The 22,842-nt window shown below is 35.7% G+C and overlaps 1 protein-coding gene across 11 annotated transcripts in view; it reads right to left on the bottom strand.

Moving 5' to 3' along the window:
- Positions 1 to 22,842, bottom strand: part of LOC100499182 (uncharacterized) — a 300,507-nt gene that overhangs the window by 210,573 nt on the left and 67,092 nt on the right. The window contains exon 1 of one of the 11 annotated variants that reach the window (XM_031930109.2): positions 13,386 to 13,792. The exons of 3 other annotated variants lie outside the window; for them this stretch is intronic. Coding sequence is in view for 1 of the 8 variants with exons in the window: in NM_001191062.1 (NP_001177991.1) it covers positions 13,386 to 13,607 (222 nt within the window). In the remaining 7 variants the exon portion in view is untranslated. 11 annotated transcript variants of the gene reach the window in all.

Genomic DNA, 22,842 nt, shown 5'->3' with positions numbered 1-22,842 from the left:
TTTGTAAACTGAAACTTAAAACATTACAATTTACTAAAACTGAAAATAAACTTTGATCAAAAACTAATCTTGAAATTGCAAATAACTTTCAACTGAAAATATTACTTACAAACTAAAATTATTAATAAAATTTATAAATAGAATCTTATTTTTCAAATTATATTTCATTACCTTTATACTTATTTTGTATTTCTTATTTTAGCAACTTTGTATTAATTTAACTAAATTTCTATCAAATATTAATAATTAATTTACAACAATGCCTCGCCGAAGAGTAGTTCGTACACAAGAAGAAGAAGAAATATTTCAAGAAAATAGACGAGAAAGAAGAGCTGAATCCCAAAGACGTAGACGACAGGCTGAACGTAATGCTATTATTGATGAATCCAGAAATGAACCTGTACTCCGGGATCATTTAGGACCAATGAATATTTCATGCACACATTGTAGAGCACAGCATTTTATTGGAGAAAAAGTATCAAATAAAGGATTTTCTTTTAATGATTGCTGTAGTCATGGGGCAGTTCATTTAGAACCTACACCTGTATTTCCTACAGTTCTCAATGATTTGTTTAATGGATCTCATGCTAAATCGAATGACTTTTTTCAACATATACGTGTCTACAATAATTCATTGTCCTTTGCTTCTTTTAATGCTAACTTAGTTAATTTTGCTTCAAGACGTTCAGGACCATATTGTTTTAAAATTCAAGGACAAGTATATTATCAGATTAACACTGCCTTATATCCAGAAGAAAATGATAGTCCAGCTTACGGCCAACTTTTCATTGTTGATCCACTAGAAGCTACATATTTAAGAATGGAACAAAATTCTGATCTTCAGTATGAAACATTAGAAATTTTAGATAAGGTAATAAGAGAAAATAATATCTTTGCTAAATCATACGAAATGATGAAACAAGAAATAAGTAATCAACAAACCTTAATAAACTCTGATGAACCAGTACCAGAATTACAATTATTATTTGCATTAAAACTAGGAACTGATGCACGAAGATACAATTTTCAGCGAACCAATGAAGTAGCTGCTGTTTTTTCTACAACAGCTGATGGCGACATTCCAGAATCTTACGTAACTATTCGAAACAAAAACACAAAAACTTTACAATATGTAAGTACAATGGACCCAAATGTAGAACCATGGATTTATCCATTATTTTATCCTTACTGCAATCAAGGATGGCATCAAAATTTACAGTGTATAAATAGAAATAACGCTGGTGGTAATAATCGACGTGTGACCCGTTTAGCTTACACAAGATATAAATTAGCTATTAGACCAGATGAATTTAATCCTTTTCTTTTGGGACGCCGATTATTTCAACAGTATGTTGTAGATGCTTATGTCAAAATTGAAAAAGATAGAATTACATATGTCAAAAACCATCAAAAAGAAATTAAGGCAGATACATATCAAGGATTACACGATTACTTGCAAAATTCGGCTAATGATATTGGTGGACAAGTTGGTAAAACAATAATTCTTCCATCAACATTCATTGGTTCACCTCGCCACATGCAACAATGTTATCAAGATGCAATGGCCTTAATTAATCGGAAAGGTAAACCTGATATCTTCCTTACAATGACATGTAATCCCAAATTGCCAGAGATAGTAGAAAATCTTTTACCTCATCAACAGGCTTCTGATAGACCAGATATTGTAGCTCGGGTATTTCATTTAAAGAAAGAACGCTTATTAGATTTTGTTATCAAAAAGAATTTTTTCGGCGAAGCCGCAGCATATGTATATGTAATTGAATTTCAAAAGCGAGGTCTACCCCACATGCACTTATTGATAACTTTAGCTTATGGTTCTAAGATAACCACTTCAGAGATTGTTGATAGATATATTTCAGCTGAAATTCCTGATGCACAAAATCCAACATTACAAGATATAGTTTTGAAAAATATGATACATGGTCCATGCGGTAGTTGGTGTCAAGTAGATGGAAAGTGTTCCAAAAAATTTCCTAAACATTTTGTAAACGAAACAAATATGGATGAAAATGGTTATCCTAATTATCGCACGAGAAATACTGGGATTTTACATAAGCAGGCTAATGATAATGAAGTCGATAATAGATGGGTCGTACCATATTGTCCTATTTTATTAGAAAAATTTAACTGCCATATTAATGTCGAAGTAGTTACGAGTATTAAATCCGTTAAATATTTATATAAATATATTTATAAAGGTCATGACGCTGCCACTGTAACAATTGGTGAATCTAATGAAGGTACCTCAATTAACCACGATGAAATCAGAGATTTTCTCGATGCTAGGTACGTTGGACCTGTTGAAGCATGTTACCGAATATTAAGTAAAATATTACAAGATAAAAGTCATGCTATAATAAGATTGCCATTACATTTACCGTATCAACATACTGTTACGATAAATGTCGGAAATATTACACAAGAAACTTTAAGTTCTATAAGTAGCATGTTACTAGATTATTTTAAATTAAATTTAGAAAATCCAGAAGCAAGACAGTATTATTATGCAGATATTCCAAGCAAATTTGTTTATAAAAAATCTAAAATTGATGGTTTATTGGTTTCAAGTTGGCAAGTCCGTAAACAAAGTTTTAATTGCATTGGACGTATGTATTCAATTAGTCCAACTCAAATAGAACTATTTCATTTGCGACTATTGTTACTGCATGTTAAAGGTGCTACAAGTTTTGATTACTTGAAAACTGTTGATGGTATCCTGTACCCTACATTTACAGCGGCATGTTTAGCTTTGGGTCTTATAGAAGATGATGAAGAATGGATTAAAGCCATGGAGGAAGCAATCGTGTGGATGATGCCTGTGCAACTTCGCCGATTGTTTGTTCGTATTTTGATCCATTGCCAACCTATTCACCCTGAAGAATTATGGAATAAATTCAAAGACTCAATGTCTGAAGATTTTTCACGAACAAATGAATTAACTATAAGTCACCAAAAAGCTTATGCACATATTAATAATTTATTAAATATGGAAGGTAGATCTTTAAGTGATTTTCCTACGATGGAGCAAACAGTCGAACTCAATATAGCATGTGATGAAATTGAAGAAGCAAATTTGCCACAAATGGCAGAACTTGGCCAACAGCAGTATGAGAACTTAAATAATGGTCAAAAGGAAATCGTAGATACAGTTCTTCGTGCAGTTAATCTTAATGATCATGATAGAAATAATTGCATATATATTGATGGTCCAGGTGGATCTGGAAAAACATATATTTACACTACTCTGTACAATTTATTATCATCAAAAAATATTAAAGTATGTACAATGGCATTTACTGGTATTGCTGCCACATTACTTCCTCATGGAAAGACAGTACACAAAACGTTTGGCTTACCAGTTCCTATGTATCACGATTCATCATCAAATATTAAAGCACAATCAAAAGAAGGGCTCTTTTTAAAAAATTCCGATGTGTTTATCTGGGACGAAGCTCCAATGGCTCCAAGATATGCTTTAGAAATTGCAAATCGAACTTTGCAACATATTATGAACAATAATTTGCCATTCGGAGGAAAAATTTTTATACTAGGAGGAGATTTTCGACAACTTCTTCCAATTAAAATTAGAGGAACTAGATGTGAAACACTGAATCTTTCCATCAAATACAGCGAATTGTGGAAGTATTTTAAAAAATTTACTCTTACCACAAATATGAGAGTAAGGTCAAATGAAATTAATTTCGCTAAATATTTATTAGAAGTTGGTAATGGAACAATAAATGATTTAAATGACAACATTGATATGCCTGAACATTGCAATCTTGATGGCGATACTGACATTGCATACTATTCATTCGGTCAATTGATCGAGGAAAAACTATATGAAGATATGAGTCAATGTGCTATATTATCAGCCCGAAATATTGATGTTGATGAAATTAACAAACAAGTCACTAATCTATTGGATGTAACGAGTGAACATGTATATACGGCTATCGACAGTACAGAAAATTGTAATAACGGTGAATTAGATGAAGTGCTTTTGCCAGAATACTTGAATTCCCTAAATCCAACAAGTCTACCTCCTTATGAGTTGCGCTTAAGAAAACATTGTATTGTAATGCTTATTAGAAATATAAGTATTAATGAAGGTCTATGTAACGGTACACGATTAAGAATAATAGATTTTTCTAATCATTTATTGAAATGTATAATTTTAACTGGCGACAAAGCTGGACGTATCGTTTTCATAAACCGAATTACATTGTACTGTGAAAATGACTATCCTTTTACATTTAAAAGAAAACAATTTCCTATAAAAATAGCTTTTGCAATGACCATCAATAAATCACAAGGCCAAACATTTCATAAAATTACTATAGACCTGCGAGCAAATGTTTTTAATCACGGTCAGCTTTATGTAGCTATGTCCAGAGTTAGATCTTGGGATTCTGTTAAAATATATCTTGGAAGACAAAGACAAGGAGTACAAGTAAAAAATTACGTATATAAAGAATTATATCTATAACTTCCTTTAAGACAAATTTTTTTGTCATTACAAAAATTTTAATAAATATGCTTACAATTTGTTTTACTTTTTCAATGATAGGCATTAATGAGTATTTTATTGCATAATTATTTATACAGAGTTACAACTTCAAGATTTAATACGTGAAATAATTAAATATAATTATATCTATTGTCTTTATTATTTTAAATTATCTACGCACTGAAAATGTTCTGTTTTCATGATTGATATATGTTTATATCCAAAACTTAAACATGCCACGCGCAACGCGCGCGCTAAATTCCTAGTGAATCATAAAAACTGAGAGCCGATACTCGCACAATGGCATCTTTCTTTCCACTACTTCTAAAATTTATGTTCTATTTTCCTAGCGGTTGAGTGACCAAGAAAACAGAAAAGCTTTTGTACTTTCTCTAAATGATTTTATAAGATGTACATAAAATATACTCGATTTTATTAATAAGAATTAGAATTACGCGCTTATATTCAATCATGTGATCACGTACGTGATACGGCTTACGTCGCATTAGAAAAAGATAGAATCAAGAGCGCGCGACTTCATTCCTAGTTTTACTAGAAAACTAAGTGTATTCGGTATGAAAATTAATGAAATAACTTTGAGAATTGTTTTTTTCGAGTTTAAACCGAAATTTTTGATTTTTTAACATTAAATTGTTTATAACTATTGTTAGACGCATTTTCCAGCAACCCACCCTCGTGATTTGCATTTAGGGGACAAAAATACGTAAGAAAAGTCTTGGTGTTAGACTGGTCCTTAAATTTGCTACGGGAAGTATTGTGGGCCCCCGGACTATATAAGGTAATTTAAAAAATTTATTCTTGGCGTAGTGTAGAATATAGTATACATACATATATATATTATATATATATATATATATATATATATATATATATATATATATATATGGGACGTTTCACGTCAACCGGACCATCAGTGCACCCAAAATTTGGGTTAACCTAACAAGACGTTTGAGGTCTCAAAATGATCGTCTGGACAAGGGCTTTTGAAAAAGTTCTGGTCTTTTCAAAAATCCAATGTGGCGCTTAAATATGGAGCCTGAAACACACGTTTTCATAGCACATTCAACAAAAACAATAGTAAAAATGTTCTAATTTGTGAAATATCCCACCAAAAAGCATGTACAACTCATGATAGGACATATTATTGACAATGCTGACGGAATTCCAAAATCAAAAATGGCGAAATCAAAATGGTGGACATTATACCTCCACCAAACCCATTTTACCGCAACAAATGATTTTTGATCAGTTTAAAGTATCGATATGGGGGTTTTCAGGGTCACTGAATCTTATTTTAACCTCTATGAATAAAGCCGCTGATGGACTTGCTCACCAACTATCCTGAAAAAGACTGTTGGAGAAAAAGTCGCCGATGAAGAAAGCATTCCTTGAAGAAAATATTCCTTTCTATGGGTTGCTAAACGTGGGAATGGGTTGGGGGTGTAGGTAAAAAAGAGGGATGAAATAAATCACTTGAAAGCAATAAATTCCTTTGCCACAAAACAGTTTTATTTGCTGAAGTCTTTGCACAAGTTGTCATTGGACATGAGCCGTGTACTTGCAGCATTAGGCTGTTGGAAGAGGGGCGAGGTACAGAGCTGGACCCGGCCTCCTTATGTGCCCTCCGCGAGCTACTTCACTTGTGGATAATGCGCAGCCGCCTAGCGGCGCGCCGCGGTACTAGCGCCGCGGTGATAAGCGCTGCAGCGTGCGTGGCGTGTTCGGCGGGTTGCGCGATAGCGGGGCTTTTCGCGAGAGAGCCTGCGGGTGGGTTATGACAAATATCCGCCAGTTTATATTGGCCATATTGAATTTTGAAATTTCGAGGTTAAAATAAGATTCAGCGGCCCCTTAAACTCCCATACCGATACTTTAAACTGATTTAAAATCGTTCATTGCGGTAAAATAGTTTTGGTGGTTGTATAATGTCCGCCATTTTGGATCGGCCATTTTGGATTTAAAAATTTCGAGGTTAAAATAAGGTGCAGTGGCCCCAAAAACCCTCATATCGATACTTTAAAGTGATCTAAAATCATTTGTTGCCGTAAAATTGGTTCGGTGGTGGTATAATGTCCGCCATTTTGGATCCAACATTTCGAATTTTGAAATGTCGAGGTTAAAATAAGATTCAGTGACCCTGAAAACCCCCATATCGATACTTTAAACTGATCAAAAATCATTTGTTGCGGTAAAATGGGTTTGGTGGAGGTATAATGTCCACCATTTTGATTTCGCCATTTTTGATTTTGGAATTCCGTCAGCATTGTCAATAATATGTCCTATCATGAGTTGTACATGCTTTTTTGTGGGATATTTCACAAATTAGAACATTTTTACTATTGTTTTTGTTGAATGTGCTGTGAACACGTGGGTTTCAAGCTCCATATTTTATGCGCCACATTGGATTTTTGAAAAGGCCAGAACTTTTTCAAAAGCCCTTGACCAGACGATCATTTTGAGACCTCAAACGTCTTGTTAGGTTAACCCAAATTTTGGGTGCACTGATGGTCCGGTTGACGTGAAACGTCCCATATATATATATATATATATATATATATATATATATATATATATATATATATATATATATATATATAGTGAGTTCAATTGAAAAAAGTTGGTTCGAGCAAGTATGATGTGTAATATAAGGTCACTTCTTATGAACATGATGTCCTGCGCACGGACGGAAAGTTAATTTTTGGTAATTAGGCTTTGCTACTAGGAAACCTTTTTTTAATTGGGTATTTAGAATTTTTAAGGGGAGGTGGGAGCTATAACTTCGCAAATCCGCCACGGGGTATTTAGTATTTCAAATGCCAAAAAAAAACTAAAAGCCGTATTGACATTTTCTTTCAGTAGAATGATTCACTTATCTCAAATCTATGGCGCTCTGCTCATTATATTGATGAAGTTTCTAATTAACAAAAGTTAATAAATAAAATTGGTGCTTGAGGTTGGCGCTGTAATCGCATGAACACGCGTAAACACCCGCTTGTATTTCACAACTTTTACAAAAAAAGTCCGATTGGTATTTTTTTTTTTTTTTTCGGTAGAATGATTCACTAAACTCAACACTATGGCGCTCTGGTCGTCGTTTATCATTGCAAGCTTTATTCAAAAAGTTATATGGAACAGAAAAACAGTGTTTTCAGCTCCCACATAAGCCTTAAATACCGTAAATTTTTTCAAAATTTAATTTTCTACAAAATAGCCAAATTACCTTTATGAAAAAACCTTTTTGTAAAAAATGGCACAAAAAGAATTGGAAAAAAACAACTTTTTGGTCAAATCCAACAGGCATTCCCCTGGGTATAAGAAGTTCCTTCGAAACTATTTATACGGGGCGAGTGCCTAAAAACCGGACGCCACTTAGGGGTGAGTCTGCAACGATCACTATAGTTTACTATATTTTCACAACTACGCCTGCGGACGTTCGGGTCCCGCGTGAAAATATTATGAGATCTCATGAAGATCTCATATGAGATTTCATATAATATTTTTACGCGGGGTACGTTCGCGTACGTTAGCGTACGTTTCTGTATAATGCTGTACAAAATGTTCAAATCCCAGCAAAAACGTACGCGAACGTACATGAACATGTGGTATCGTCTAAAAATCTACAGCGACGTCCCGTAATATATCAGAAACGTACGATTTGTATTTTCATTCGGGATGCATTGAAAACTGTAGAAGTTATATCAATTTACTAAAATAACTCCAAGCATGCAGTAAACAATTATAGACTAATATTACTAATTTCCAATATAGCCAAAATCTTTGAAAAAATCATTCACATACGTCCCCAGTGGAAAAAAATTCGGTGCCAAACTGTGCCAAAACTGTGCCAATATATGTCAATATTGTGGCATAACTATGTGTCAAAACATGAACATTTTGGACATTTGACACACTTATGGCACAGTTTGGCACAATATTGGCACAGTTTGTCATACTGAAAATTAATAAAATTTGTGCAAATGTTATCGCAGTGTCTGGCACAGTTTGGTACAGATTGACACAATATTGGCACAGATTGACACAATATTGGCACAGTTTGGCACAGTTTTGGCATAGTTTGGCACAGAATTTTTTTTACTAGGGAAGTTGTTTAGAATTATTAAAATTCATAAAATTTACATAATGAGGGCCTTAATAGGTGTTACCATCCGGATGATAAAACCAAAACTAGTTGTGACCTCCAAAATTGTTATTTTCCAATAATTTTATTTAAACAAAATCTTATTTTGAATACTTAAATGTGTTGATTTGTACCAAACTGTACCAAACTGTACCAAACTGAGCCGAAATTATGCTAAACGGTGCCAAACTGTGCCAATATCGTGCCAAACTAGCCCGATATCGAAGAAAACTGTACCAATATCATGCCAAACTGTGCCATAATGCACGAAAATTGAGAAAATAATATTAGTAAAACTGATTATGTCAAACTGATTATGCCATGTCATTGTCAATGTATGAGTAATAATGGAGACATCATATTTATATATGTGAGAATACTGTCACAGCTATAGACGTGTTAGTTGCTTGCGGTATCTCGTACATTTGCTCAGTCTGTTGTAAACAGTCGCACAGTGTGCTCGCCTTACTACTGTATAATAAATGTCTACTCATTAAGAGAACATAAATAAGTGTATACATTTATTAAGCTATCGCTTCCACAACCTGATCCTTCGGTCTACCCTAGTGGAAATGGATTGTGCGACAAAGTGTGCCAAAGTGTGCCAAAGTGTGCCATAGTGTGCCATAATGTTCTAAAGTGTTCAAATTTGGAAATTTATTACACTTTGGCATACCTTGGTATACTTTGGCACACTCTGGCACATTTTGGCACATTTTGACACACATGGGTTTTTCGGAAATTGAGGACTTAGAAAATTTTTGCACGAAATCTGTAAAACTTGTATTCCCGACGGATTCCTCTGTTGAGGCATGTTTTTCCAACATTTACAGCGGACAGCAGCTTTAAGGCAATTACGGGCAATTGTTAATTAATATTGTAAAAGTACTAAGTATCTAAAGCTCCTTGAAGTACATGAGTTTAAATTTTTGTATTAACTGTAACGAGTAGTTGTGGCTCAGTGGTAGACCTTCAGCTTACTAACTCAAAGGACCCGGGTTCAAGTCTTACCGATGCTAGAATTGTTTTTTTTTTTTTTTTTTTAAAATTATTTATTGTTACGTTCTATAACTGGGACTTCAAGCTCTACGCGTGCCGTCGATATGACGGCATCGTGGAGTGGCAATGTTTTGGCGCGCGGGCGGCGGGATAAATCTCACACCATCCCCGCATATAACATGATGTCGGCCGAATGACGGCACCGAGACTGCTCGGAATGGACCACGCGTGACGTCCAGGTATCCCTGCTCCATGACCCGAAAATGACGGCATTGTACTCAGAACAATGCAGGCACGCGGTGAAAGCATCGTGCCGGCACTTAAATTAAGAAAAAACAAAAAAATTATACCCGAGCGGGGATCGAACCCTGAACCTTTCAATTAGCAGGCTGGCACTTTACCACTCGACCACGAACACTTGTTACAAGTCATAGCTAATTGTGTCCTTATGTACTGCGAGCAGCTGTTGATGTTAATAAAGTTGCAAGTTATTGTAATAAACAATCACCAAAATTATTATTAACGCGTTTAACAACATTGATATTCCCCGCTTATTTCGTGTAAGGCGCGAAACTGTCAGGCTGCTATAAATTCGGTAGTCATGAAAGAGTAGTCATAATAATATAATTAATAAAAATTGGCAAGGAACAAAGTCCGGTGGATAAATAATAGCCCAAATTAACAAAATCAACAGCCTTAAAATATAATACATTGAAAAACCTTATTTTGTGAATTGTGCGGCTGAAAATTTTCTAAGTTTCGCAGCCAACAAAGCCAGCATTCTGCGGGAATTTCGTTCCGACAGAATGCTGTCATAGCGAGCAACACTCCCAGCAGGCATTCTGCTAGCACTCTGACAGCGCCAAATGTTAATAAATTTTGAACATGGGTCGACGGCACAATGCCGTCATGTAGCTCCTCAAAATGCCATCATAATGCTGCCACGAGTGCCAACACGGCGTGAACGCAAAATGCCGACATTTTGCCTTCGTTCGCGCCGGTGTCATACAGCCGGCACTCATGGCCGTCATTCTGACAAAGTTTCGTGCCGTCGCAATGTGAGCACGCGTGCTGGCACGCTCTGCCGCCAAAATGTCAACATTATGACTTCTCGAATGGCAGGAAAAAAAAATTATTGAAAATTCCAACGAAAGATGTCTTGGGGACGTCACAATGATGGCACAAGCGGCCAGCATGCGTGATCCCAAAATGCCCGGTACGCGATGCGTTATCAAGGAGGGTTTTAATTTTTTTGTTTTTTCGGATCTTAATTTAAGTGCCGGCACGATGCTTGCACCGCGTGCCAGCATTGTGTTGAGCACAATTACGTCATTTCCGGGTCATGGAGCAGGGGTACCTGGACGTCACGCGTGGCCCATTCCGAGCAGTCTCGGTGCCGTCATTCTGCCGACATCATGTTATCGCGGGGGGTACCGAAGTGTGCCAAAGTGTGCCAAAGTGTGCCAAAATATGCCATAGTGTGCCATGCTGTGCAATACTGTGCCAAACTGTGCTATACTGTGCCATACTTTGTCAAAAAAGAGATGTTTGTTTCCGAAAAACCCACGTGTGTCAAAGTGTGCCAAAGTGCAGCAAATTTCCGAATTTGAACACTTTGGCTCACTTTGGCACAGTATGGCACACTTTGGCACACTTTGATACACTTTAGCATACTTTGGCACACTTTGGCATACCCAATTATTTCCACTAGGGTAAGTGGCATACTACCAATATTAGCTTGCTACATGCCAAACTGGGCCGAAACTGTGCCAAACTGTGCCAAACTGTGCCATAAGTGTGTCAAATGTCCAAAATGTTCATAATGAAAAAGGTAGAGAGCTGTAAATATCCAGGCCTTTTCTTTGATTACAACATGAAATCGGATAGAAACATTTAGTATATTATAAACAAAATTAAATATCTAACTTGCGTTAATAATACGTCTTTGCCAAATTTTAAAATTTTATGAATACTAAGGTTTTAACTACCCTGTATTATGCACTATTCCACAGCACAGCAACTTATGGTATTATTGCATGGGGGGATGCGTATGAAAATTATTAAAGCCTGCTCCAGGGATGCAAACCAGACTGATTAAAACCATTAGCAAAATTACCTTCCTAAGCAGCAATTAGCTATTTATTCTAGAACAATCATTTTATACAGAGGCGTTATTCGATTAGTATGCCAAACTAAGTACAATATATTTAACAAGTGGATCCAATACTAGAAATGAGAGTATTTTCATACCTAGAATAACAAAAGCAATCAGCAAGAAGAATAGTTACATAGTAGCTATTAAATTAATTAACGATCTACCAATTGAACTTAGAGTTATAGCAAATAATATAAAATGGTTATAAATTAGAAACTAAGGAAGTGGGTTAAAAAGTTAAAGCTTAGTTATTAAGCATCAACATATACAAAAATACAATGTATAACATAGTTTGTAACATTGTTATTTAATAATATAATAACGAATGCTATAATTTTTTTGTTTTAGTATTAGTTTGTAGGTTGTAATCTTAAGAATTGTATAACCTATGCCCTATGCACAGGCAAACTAGTTTTGCCTCTATAGGATTATACTATTGACACCTGTAATAGATATTTATGTAGTATTTTTGTACTGATTGAAATAAATAAAAAAAAAATAAATGTGTGTGTGTATGTATATATACACACACACATACACATAGATATATTGATCTGGTCACTGAGATGTGCTAAGCAATCTTACATACTCAAGCATACTCTTTGCCAAAGGACGCTACGAAAACATTTAAAAGTTTTGCAAAATGCCTAACACTTTATTTTTTGAAATATCCATTACTTCTTATAGATATTGCTCGACTGGAATGAAATTTACATGCCTTTCCATGCACGCTTACGCTAATTTACCTGTATATCTTAAAATAAATATAAATAATTGCACTTGGTACCATTTACCCTTGACTCTTTTGAAACATTAACATCTAAACCACAAAGTTTTGGACATACGTAAAATAATAATGCATCAATTTTTCAAAATTTTGTCATCTATTTAAGAGTGCCCTACTGAGAAAGAGCAGATGACAATCAGCTGATTAATAGCTGATAATCAGCTGATGATCTGCTGATAATCATGTCAAAATGTCAGCTGATTATCAGGTGATATCAGCTTAATATTTTTCTTTAAGCTACTAGTTACAAATATGCGTTTATATGAGATAAAATGCTAATGATAATCAGCTGATTATCAGGTGATAATCATTAAAAATTTTGTAACCTTCAGTATATTTTTTCGAAGTTATTTTAAATTAATATAATTTATAAAAATCACATAATAAGGGCCAATACGGTTTTACTATCCAGATGATAACACCAAAACACTGGCTATAAGCTACAACATTTTTATTTATTAATATTAAAAATTTTTGTTTAAATCAAATTATTAGTGTGTGAATCAAATTATTTGTAGTGAAACATTTTTAATACGGAAATTGGTTATATAGTTATGCTGCGATACCTGAAGTAGCAATTTGGCATAGATATAGCAGCAGCTGTGAAGTCCTTGTTTTAAAGAATTTACAGGAATTTTGTCTTGAACTCTTTTAAAGAAATTATATTATTAATTCATTGATGAGATGTAATTCGTATGAATAAAAGAAACCTAATAAATTTTTTTATATAATAAATGTAAAATAAAACTAATACCTTTGGAATTCTTTGATTGCTGCTCTTATACCTCTTGGTAATATTAAACATTGTTTTTGAAAAATTGGTATGCATATTTAAGGCCAAATAGAAATGAGGTTGATTTAAAAATAATAAGCGTTTTGTATAATATTTGTGTCGATTTATTGAAATAAAAAGTGACGGTATTAACTTAATTTTCATCGTAATCTTGTAACAATAATATGAATAATGCAAATTCATAAATCAGAAATAAAAATCTATTAATTGGAATAATTAGAAATTAATAAAATTTATTTGATGTTCATAGAGAATATAGAGGTTAGAAGAGTACTCTAGAGAGAAACGATTAACGGGATAAGATTTTTCGACAGCTAGCTACAGAGTTGATGACAGGAAGTGCATAAAAGCGCAACAAACAGCCAACTTCAGACCACACCGAGATTAAGCGTATGAAACTATAGCAAAAATTCGCTGATACGCGTGACACGAAATTGTTCAAAATATTGTATCTGCTATCAGTACTATAGATTACATATGACATAGTAAGAAAAAGAATTTCACGTGAAATCTCAGATGAGAGCGAAAAATGGCGAGCGAACCGAGAATTAAATAAAAAACCACAGTATTCAAACCTAGCTACTCCCTGCTCGCCGAGAGCAATAATACATTAGAACAACACCTCGGCACATCCGAGGAAGGCGAGCGGATAAAATCTAGAACCAAAGCGCTAAAAGCCGCGCTCCTCGAGGACAATTCATCATTTAAACAACACCTCCGCAAATCAAAGGGCGGAGGACAAAACTAGTATAAATCAAAATCCAAAGCGCATAAACCCAACTAATAGAGAGTAATAATTTATTTGAACAACACTTAGGCACATCAGAGGAAAGCGAGCGAATAAAATCTAAAATCAAAGCGCTTAAACCCAGCTACCGTATGCTCCCCGCGCTCAATTATTGATTCAAAGAACACCTTGTCACATGAAAAGAAGGCTAGCAAAGCTAGTAAAAATCAAAGACCAAAGCGCCTAAACCTAAGCAATAGAGAGTAATAATTGATTTGAACAACACTTAGGCACATTAGATGAAGGCGAGCAAATAAAATCTAAAACCAAAGCGCTGAAACCGAGCTACCCCACCCTACCCAAGCTTAATAATTTATTCAATCAACACCTTGGCACATTGAAATCTCAAAAATCTCCTTAGCACATCGGAGAAAGAAAAGCGAAGCCAAGATAAAATCATAAATCAAAGCCCTTAAATCCAGCTACCCCATGCTTGCCAAAAGCAATAATTTATATAAATATAACCTAGGTACATCAAAGGAAGACGAGCAAAGCGAGAATAAAATAAAAACCAAAATCTTTAAATTCAGCAACCCCATGCCCGCCGTAAGCAATAATTTATTAGAACAACACTTTAGCAAATCGGAGGAAGGCGAACTGATAAAATCTAAAACCAAAGCGCTTAAACCAAACTACCCCGCGCTCCCTTAGCTCAATAATTTATTCAATCAACATTTTGGCACATCGAAGGGAGGCAAACGAAGCGAGTATAAATTATAAACCAAAGCGCTTAAACCCAACTACCCCACGCTCCCCGAGAATAATAATTTATTTATAAAAACTCATCCGCACATCATAGGAAGGCAAGCTGAGCGAGGATAAAATCTAAAACCAAAGTGCTAAAACCCAACTAAACCACGCTTCCCGAGCTCAATAATTTAATCATAAAAACTCCTCGGCACATAATAGGAAGGCAAGCTAAGCGAGATTAAAATCAAATACCAAAGCGCTTAAATCCAGCTACCCCATGCTTGCCAAAAGCAATAATTTATTTAAACAACATCTCGGCACATCATAGGAAGGCGAGCGGATAAAAGTTAAAACCAAAGCTCTTCAACCCAGCTACCCCACGCTCCCCGAGCTTAATAAATTTATCAGAAGAAACTCATCGGCACATCGGAGGAAGAAGAGGAAAACGAGGATAAAATAAAAAACTGAAGCGCTTAAACCCATCTACCCCACGCTGCCCTCGATCAATATATTAATTAAAAAATGTCCTTAGCACATCGAAGAAAGAAGAGCGAAGCGAGGATAAAATCATAAACCAATGCGCTTAAATCCAGCTACCCCACGCTCCCTGAGGTTAATAATTTATCAGAAAAATCTCCTTAGCACATCGGAGAAAGAAGAGCGAAGCGTGGATAAAATAATAAACCAAAGCGCTAAAACCAAACTACACCACGCTTCCCGAGCTCAATAATTTATTTATAAAAACTCCTCGGCACATCATAGGAAGGCAAGCTAAGCGAGAATAAAATCAAATACGAAAGCCCTTAAAGCCAGCTACCCTTTGCTCGCCGAAATCAATAATTTATTTAAACAACATCTCGGCACATCATAGGAAGGCGAGCGGATAAAAGTTAAAACCAAAGCTCTTGAACCCAGCTACCTCACGCTCCCCGAGGTTAATAAATTATCAGAAAAAACTCTTCGGCACATCAGAGGAAGAAGAGCAAATCGAGGATAAAATCTAAAACCAACGCGCATAACCCAAATTACCCCGCGCTCCCATAGCTCAATAATTTATTCAATCAACATTTTGGCACATCGAAGGGAGGCAAGCGAAGCGAGTATAAATTATAATCAAAAGCGCTTAAACCCAGCTACCCCACGCTCCCCGACGTTAATAATGTATCAGAAAAAACTCTTCGGCACATCGGAGGAAGAAGAGCAAAACGAGGATAAAATAAAAAACCAAAGCGCTAAAACCCAACTTCAACACGCTTCCCGAGCTCAATAATTTCTTTATAAAAACTCCTCGGCACATCATAGGAAGGCAAGCTAAGCGAGAATAAAATCAAATACCAAAGCTCTTAAAGCCAGCCACCTTATGATCGCAGAAATCAATAATTTATTTAAACAACATCTCGGCACACTATAGGAAGGCAAGAATAGCAAGTATAATTAAAAAACCAAAGCGCTTAAACACAACTACATTACGCAGCCCAAGATCAATATATTATTTAAAAAATCTCCTTAGCACATCGGAGAAAGAAGAGCGTAGCGAGTATAAAATAATAAACGAAAGCACTTAAATCCAGGTACCCCATGCTTGCCAAAAGCAATAATTTATTTAAACAACATCTCGGCACATTATAGGAAGGTGATCGGATAAAAGTTAAAACCAAAGCTCTTGAACCCAGCTACCCCACGCTCCCCGAGCTTAATAAATTTATCAGAAGAAACTCATCGGCACATCGGAGGAAGAAGAGGAAAACGAGGATCCTCTCTTAAAAAAATGATGGACTTGGTTGTGAAGCCTTTAATACGTGATTCTGATTGGTTGCTATGGTCGGTTGCCTAGGTAACAGATGAGAACCCGCACGCATTAAATTCATAACCCTCATAACAGTCATAACCCTGGTAGAAATTTTTCAGGTGTTTAAAATAAAATGAAATGAGGTTAAATAGTATGAAATCTGAATAGCGGATTCAGAAAAAACTATATGCAATATTACCAACAAGAAATCTTGATAAATTAATCATTACCAAAAGTGTAGTATTGAAACATGTGCATTGAAAAGTGTCACCCTAACCCTATTTGAAGTAGGTAATAATGTGTGTGTGTGTGTGTGTTATTTAGTTTTTTTTTAAATATAAGTGAGAAGTGCAATTAAAAGAATAAAAAGTATAAAGATATATTGTGTCTCCGTGCCCAAAGTCGCCCACGGTGAGGTTTACGAAGTGAATTTAAAGAAAAGTTCAGTATCCGAGTCAGTGAATTTGAGTTTATCACTACAATGCCCTTTAAATTTTAAAATATGTAATCTAGATAATTGAACTGTTTTCATTCATATTTTCACACCAACGGCAATGTGAATTTTTTAATTTAGCGGCTCACATTTTGCTTATAGACAGTCACGCAGTAACTACTATCTCTAGCACATTGTATTTCCGGTTTCCAGTGTATTTTTACCTGGAGAAAATGATAAATATTTTGGCTTTTTTGTTAAGGCATTAATGAGAATATTTACTTTTAATAGTTGTGAGAGATTTTGAGATTTTTCCATTGCATTGCATTTGCTCTCATTTAAAAACTAATTTCTAGAGAGCTCATTTTTTGCATATATATTTCTGTTTTGGTTGTGAAAATATTTAAAGTTGAATTGACCTTAACTGAAATACTTTTGATTTCGACTTCAACACCCATGATAATTATTTAGTCGTATAAGTTATTCACATCAGTGTCGGAATCGAAATAAAAAGTATTTCAGTTAAGGTTAATTGAACTTTGTATATTGTTTCATTGACACAAAATAAATCTATATGTAAAATATGCGCTCTCTAGACCCGTTAGTTTTCGAATGAGAGCAAATGCAAAAATAGAGAAATAGGCATCGATCTCAAAATCTCTCACGACTGTTAAGAGTTAAAATTCTTATTAATGTCTTGACAAGAAAGGCAAAATATTTATCACTTTCTTCATGTAAAAATACACTGAAAACCAAAAATACAATGTGCTAGACATAGTATTTACTGCGTAATTGCCTATAAGCAAAATGTGACCCGCCAAATTAAAAAATTCACATGTGCCTCAATGTGAAAATATGAATGAAAACAGTTAAATTAAAATCATCTGGATTACATGTTTTTATAGGTAGCATATCAAGTATCTGTGTAAAATTTCAATTGCCTAGCTTTTTTACAATGCAAATGAATAGGGTTGTAATAATAGGCTTATACTCACTGACTCTTCAACTGAACTTTTCTTCAAATTCACTTCTCAGACCTTAACGACAACGACTTTGGGCGTTGTTACTATATTTATATTAAAAGTATTACTGAATATGGTAACATATGGTAGGTAATATGGTAAAAATATTAGCAGAAATTAGTGTACCCAAAACTTATGTTGTTTTTTCTACCAGGGTTATTAGACATAGATAGAATAAGGAGCGCGCAAAGCGCGCCTTCATTCCTAGTAAAATAAAAAACTGAAGCGCTTAAACCCATCTACCCCACGCTGCCCAAGATCAATATATTATCTAAAAAATCTCCTTACCACATCGGAGAAAGAAGAGCGAAGCGTGGATAAAATAATAAACCAAAGCGCTAAAACCAAACTACACCACGCTTCCCGAGCTCAATAATTTATTTATAAAAACTCCTCGGCACATCATAGGAAGGCAAGCTAAGCGAGAATAAAATCAAATACGAAAGCGCTTAAAGCCAGCTACCCTATGCTCGCCGAAATCAATAATTTATTTAAACAACCTCTCGGCACACCATAGGAAGGCGAGCGGATAAAAGTTAAAACCAAAGCTCTTGAACCCAGCTACCCCACGCTCCCCGAGCTTAATAATTTCTCAGAAGAAATTCATCGGCACATCGGAGGAAGAAGTGCAAAACGAGGATAAAATAAAAAAACTGAAACGCCTAAACCCAACTACACCACGCTGCCCAAGATCAATATATTATCTAAAAAATCTCCTTACCATATCGGAGAAAGAAGAGCGAAGTGAGGATAAAATAATAAACGAAACCGTTTAATTCCAGCTACCCCATGATTGCCAGAAGCAATAATTTATTTAAACAACATCTCGGCACATCATAGGAAGGCGAGCGGATAAAAGTTAAATCAAAGCTATTGAACCCAGCTACCCCACGTTCCCCGAGCTTAATAATTTATCAGAAAAAACTCTTCGGCACATCGGAGGAAGAAGAGCAAAACGAGGATAAAATAAAAAAACTGAAACGCTTAAACCCAACTACACCACGCTGCCCAAGATCAATATATTATCTAAAAAATCTCCTTACCACATCGGAGAAAGAAGAGCGAAGTGAGGATAAAATAATAAACGAAACCGTTTAATTCCAGCTACCCCATGATTGCCAGAAGCAATAATTTATTTAAACATCTCGGCACATCATAGGAAGGCGAGCGGATAAAAGTTAAATCAAAGCTATTGAACCCAGCTACCCCACGTTCCCCGAGATTAATAATTTATCAGAAGAAACTCATCGGCAAATCGGAGGAAGAAGAGCAAAACGAGGATAAAATAAAAAACTGAAGCGGTTAAGTCCAACTACTCCACGCTGCCCAAGATCAATATATTATTTAAAAAATCTCCTTACCACATCGGAGAAAGAAGAGCGAAGTGAGGATAAAACAATAAATGAAACAGCTTAAATCCAGCTACCCCATGATTGTCAAAAGCAATAATTTATTTAAACAACATCTCGGCACATCATAGGAAGGCGAGCGGATAAAAGTTAAAACCAAAGCTCTTGAACCCAGCTACCCCACGCTCCCCGAGGTTAATAAATTATCAGAAAAAACTCTTCGGCACATCAGAGGAAGAAGAGCAAAACGAGGATAAAATCTAAAACGAAAGCGCTAAAACTCAACTTCAACACGCTTCCCGAGCTCAATAATTTCTTTATAAAAACTCCTCGGCACATCATAGGAAGGCAAGCTAAGCGAGAATAAAATGAAATACCAAAGCTCTTAAAGCCAGCCACCTTATGATCGCAGAAATCAATAATTTATTTAAACAACATCTCGGCACACTATAGGAAGGCAAGAATAGCAAGTATAATTAAAAAACCAAAGCGCTTAAACACAACTACATCACGCAACCCAAGATCAATATATTATTTAAAAAATCTCCTTAGCACATCGGAGAAAGAAGAGCGAAGCGAGGATAAAATAATTTATCATAAAAAACTCCTCTGCATATCGGAGACAGAAGAGCGAAGCGAGGATAAAATCTTAAACCAAAGCGCTTAAATCCAGCTACCCCATGCTTGCGAAAAGCAATCATTTATTTAAACAACATCTCGGCACATCATAGGAAGGCGAGCGGATAAAAGTTAAAACCAAAGCTCTTGAAACCAGCCACCCCACGCTCCCAGAGGTTAATAATTTATCAGAAAAAACACTTCGGCACATCGGAGGGAGAAGAGCAAAACAAGCAAAAAGTAAAAACCAAAGCGCTAAAACACAACTACATCACGCTTCCCGAGCTCAATAGTTTATTAATAAAAACTCCTCGGCACATCATAGGAAGGCTATCTAAGCGAGAATAAAATCAAATAACAAAGCGCATAAAGCCAGCTACCTTATGCTCGCTGAAATCAATAATTTATTTAAACAACATGTCTGCACATCCTAGGAAGGCGAGCGGATAAAAGTTAACACCAAAGCTCTTGAACCCAGCTACCCCATGCTCCCCGAGCTTAATAATTTGTCAGAAAAAATTCGTCGGCACTTCGGAGGGAGAAGAGCAAAACGAGGATAATATCAAAAACCGAAGCGCTTAAACACAATTACACCACGCTGCCCACGATCAATATATTATTTAAAAAATCTGCTTAGCACATCGGAGTAAGAAGAGCGAAGCGAGGATAAAATAATTTATCATAAAAAACTCTTCTGCATATCGGAGGAAGAAGAGCAAAACGAGGATAAAATCAAAAACCAAAGCGCTTAAATTCATCTACCCCATGCTTGCCAAAAGCAATAAATTATTTAAACAACATCTCGCCACATCATAGGAAGGCGAGCGGATAAAAGTTAAAACCAAAGCTCTTGAACCTATCTACACCACACTCCCCGAGCTTAATAATTTATCAGAAAAAACTCTTCGGATCATCGGAGGGAGAAGAGCAAAACGAGGATAAAATTAAAAACCAAAGCGCTAAAACCCAACTACATCACGCTTCCCGAGCTCAATAGTTTATTTATAAAAACTCTTCGGCACATCGGAAGAAGAAGTGTAAAACGAGGATAAAATAAAAAACCAAAGCGTTTAAACACAATTACACCACGCTGCCCAAGATCAATTTATTATTTAAAAAATCTCCTTAGCACATCGGAGAAAGAAGAGCGAAGCGAGGATAAAATAATTTATCATAAAAAACTCTTCTGCATATCGGAGGAAGAAGAGCAAAACGAGGATAAAATCAAAAACCAAAGCGCTTAAATTCAGCTACCCCATGCTTGCGAAAAGCAATAATTTATTGAATCAACATCTCGGCACATCACGGAAGGAGAGCGGATAAAAGTTAAAACCAAAGCTCTTGAACCCAGCCACCCCACGCTCCCCGAGGTTAATAATTTATCAGAAAAAACTAGTCGGCACATCGGAGGAAGAAGAGCAAAACGAGGATAATATCAAAAACCGAAGCGCTTAAACACAATTACACCACGCTGCCCAAGATCAATATATTATTTAAAAAATCTCCTTAGCACATCGGAGAAAGAAGAGCGAAGCGAGGATAAAATAATTTATCATAAAAAACTCTTCTGCATATCGGAGAAAGAAGTGCAAAACGAGGATAAAATCAAAAACCAAAGCGCTTAAATTCAGCTACCCCATGCTTGCGAAAAGCAATAATTTATTTAAACAACATCTCGGCACATCATAGGAAGGCGAGCGGATAAAAGTTAAAACCAAAGCTCTTGAAGCCAGCCACCCCACGCTCCCCGAGGTTAATAATTTATCAGAAAAAACTAGTCGGCACATCGGAGGAAGAAGAGCAAAACGAGGATAATATCAAAAACCAAAGCGCTTAAACACAATTACACCACGCTGCCCAAGATCAATATATTATTTAAAAAATCTCCTTAGCACATCGGAGAAAGAAGAGCGAAGCGAGGATAAAATAATTTATCATAAAAAACTCTTCTGCATTCCGGAGGAAGAAGAGCAAAACGAGGATAACAACAAAAACCAAAGCGCTTAAATTCATCTACCCCATGCTTGCCAAAAGCAATAAATTATTTAAACAACATCTCGCCACATCATAGGAAGGCGAGCGGATAAAAGTTAAAACCAAAGCTCTTGAACCCAGCTACCCCACACTCCCCGAGCTTAATAATTTATAAGAAAAAACTCTTCGGCACATCGGAGGGAGAAGAGCAAAACGAGGATAAAATTAAAAACCAAAGCGCTAAAACCCAACTACATCACACTTCCCGAGCTCAATAGTTTATTAATAAAAACATCTCGGCACATCATAGGAAGGCGAGCGGATAAAAGTTAAAACCAAAGCTCTTGAACCTATCTACACCACACTCCCCGAGCTTAATAATTTATCAGAAAAAACTCTTCGGCTCATCGGAGGGAGAAGAGCAAAACGAGGATAAAATTAAAAACCAAAGCGCTAAAACCCAACTACATCACGCTTCCCGAGCTCAATAGTTTATTTATAAAAACTCTTCGGCACATCGGAAGAAGAAGTGTAAAACGAGGATAAAATAAAAAACCAAAGCGCTTAAACACAATTACACCACGCTGCCCAAGATCAATTTATTATTTAAAAAATCTCCTTAGCACATCGGAGAAAGAAGAGCGAAGCGAGGATAAAATAATTTATCTTAAAAAACTCTTCTGCATATCGGAGAAAGAAAAGCGAAGCGAGGATAAAATCATAAACCAAAGCTCCTGAACCTATCTACACCACGCA

This window comes from Nasonia vitripennis, assembly GCF_009193385.2.
Source record: "Nasonia vitripennis strain AsymCx chromosome 4 unlocalized genomic scaffold, Nvit_psr_1.1 chr4_random0009, whole genome shotgun sequence".
Taxonomy (NCBI): Eukaryota; Metazoa; Arthropoda; class Insecta; order Hymenoptera; family Pteromalidae; genus Nasonia; species Nasonia vitripennis.
The sequence above is the reverse complement of the archived record's forward strand: the minus strand, read 5'-3'. Positions and strand labels throughout refer to the sequence as shown.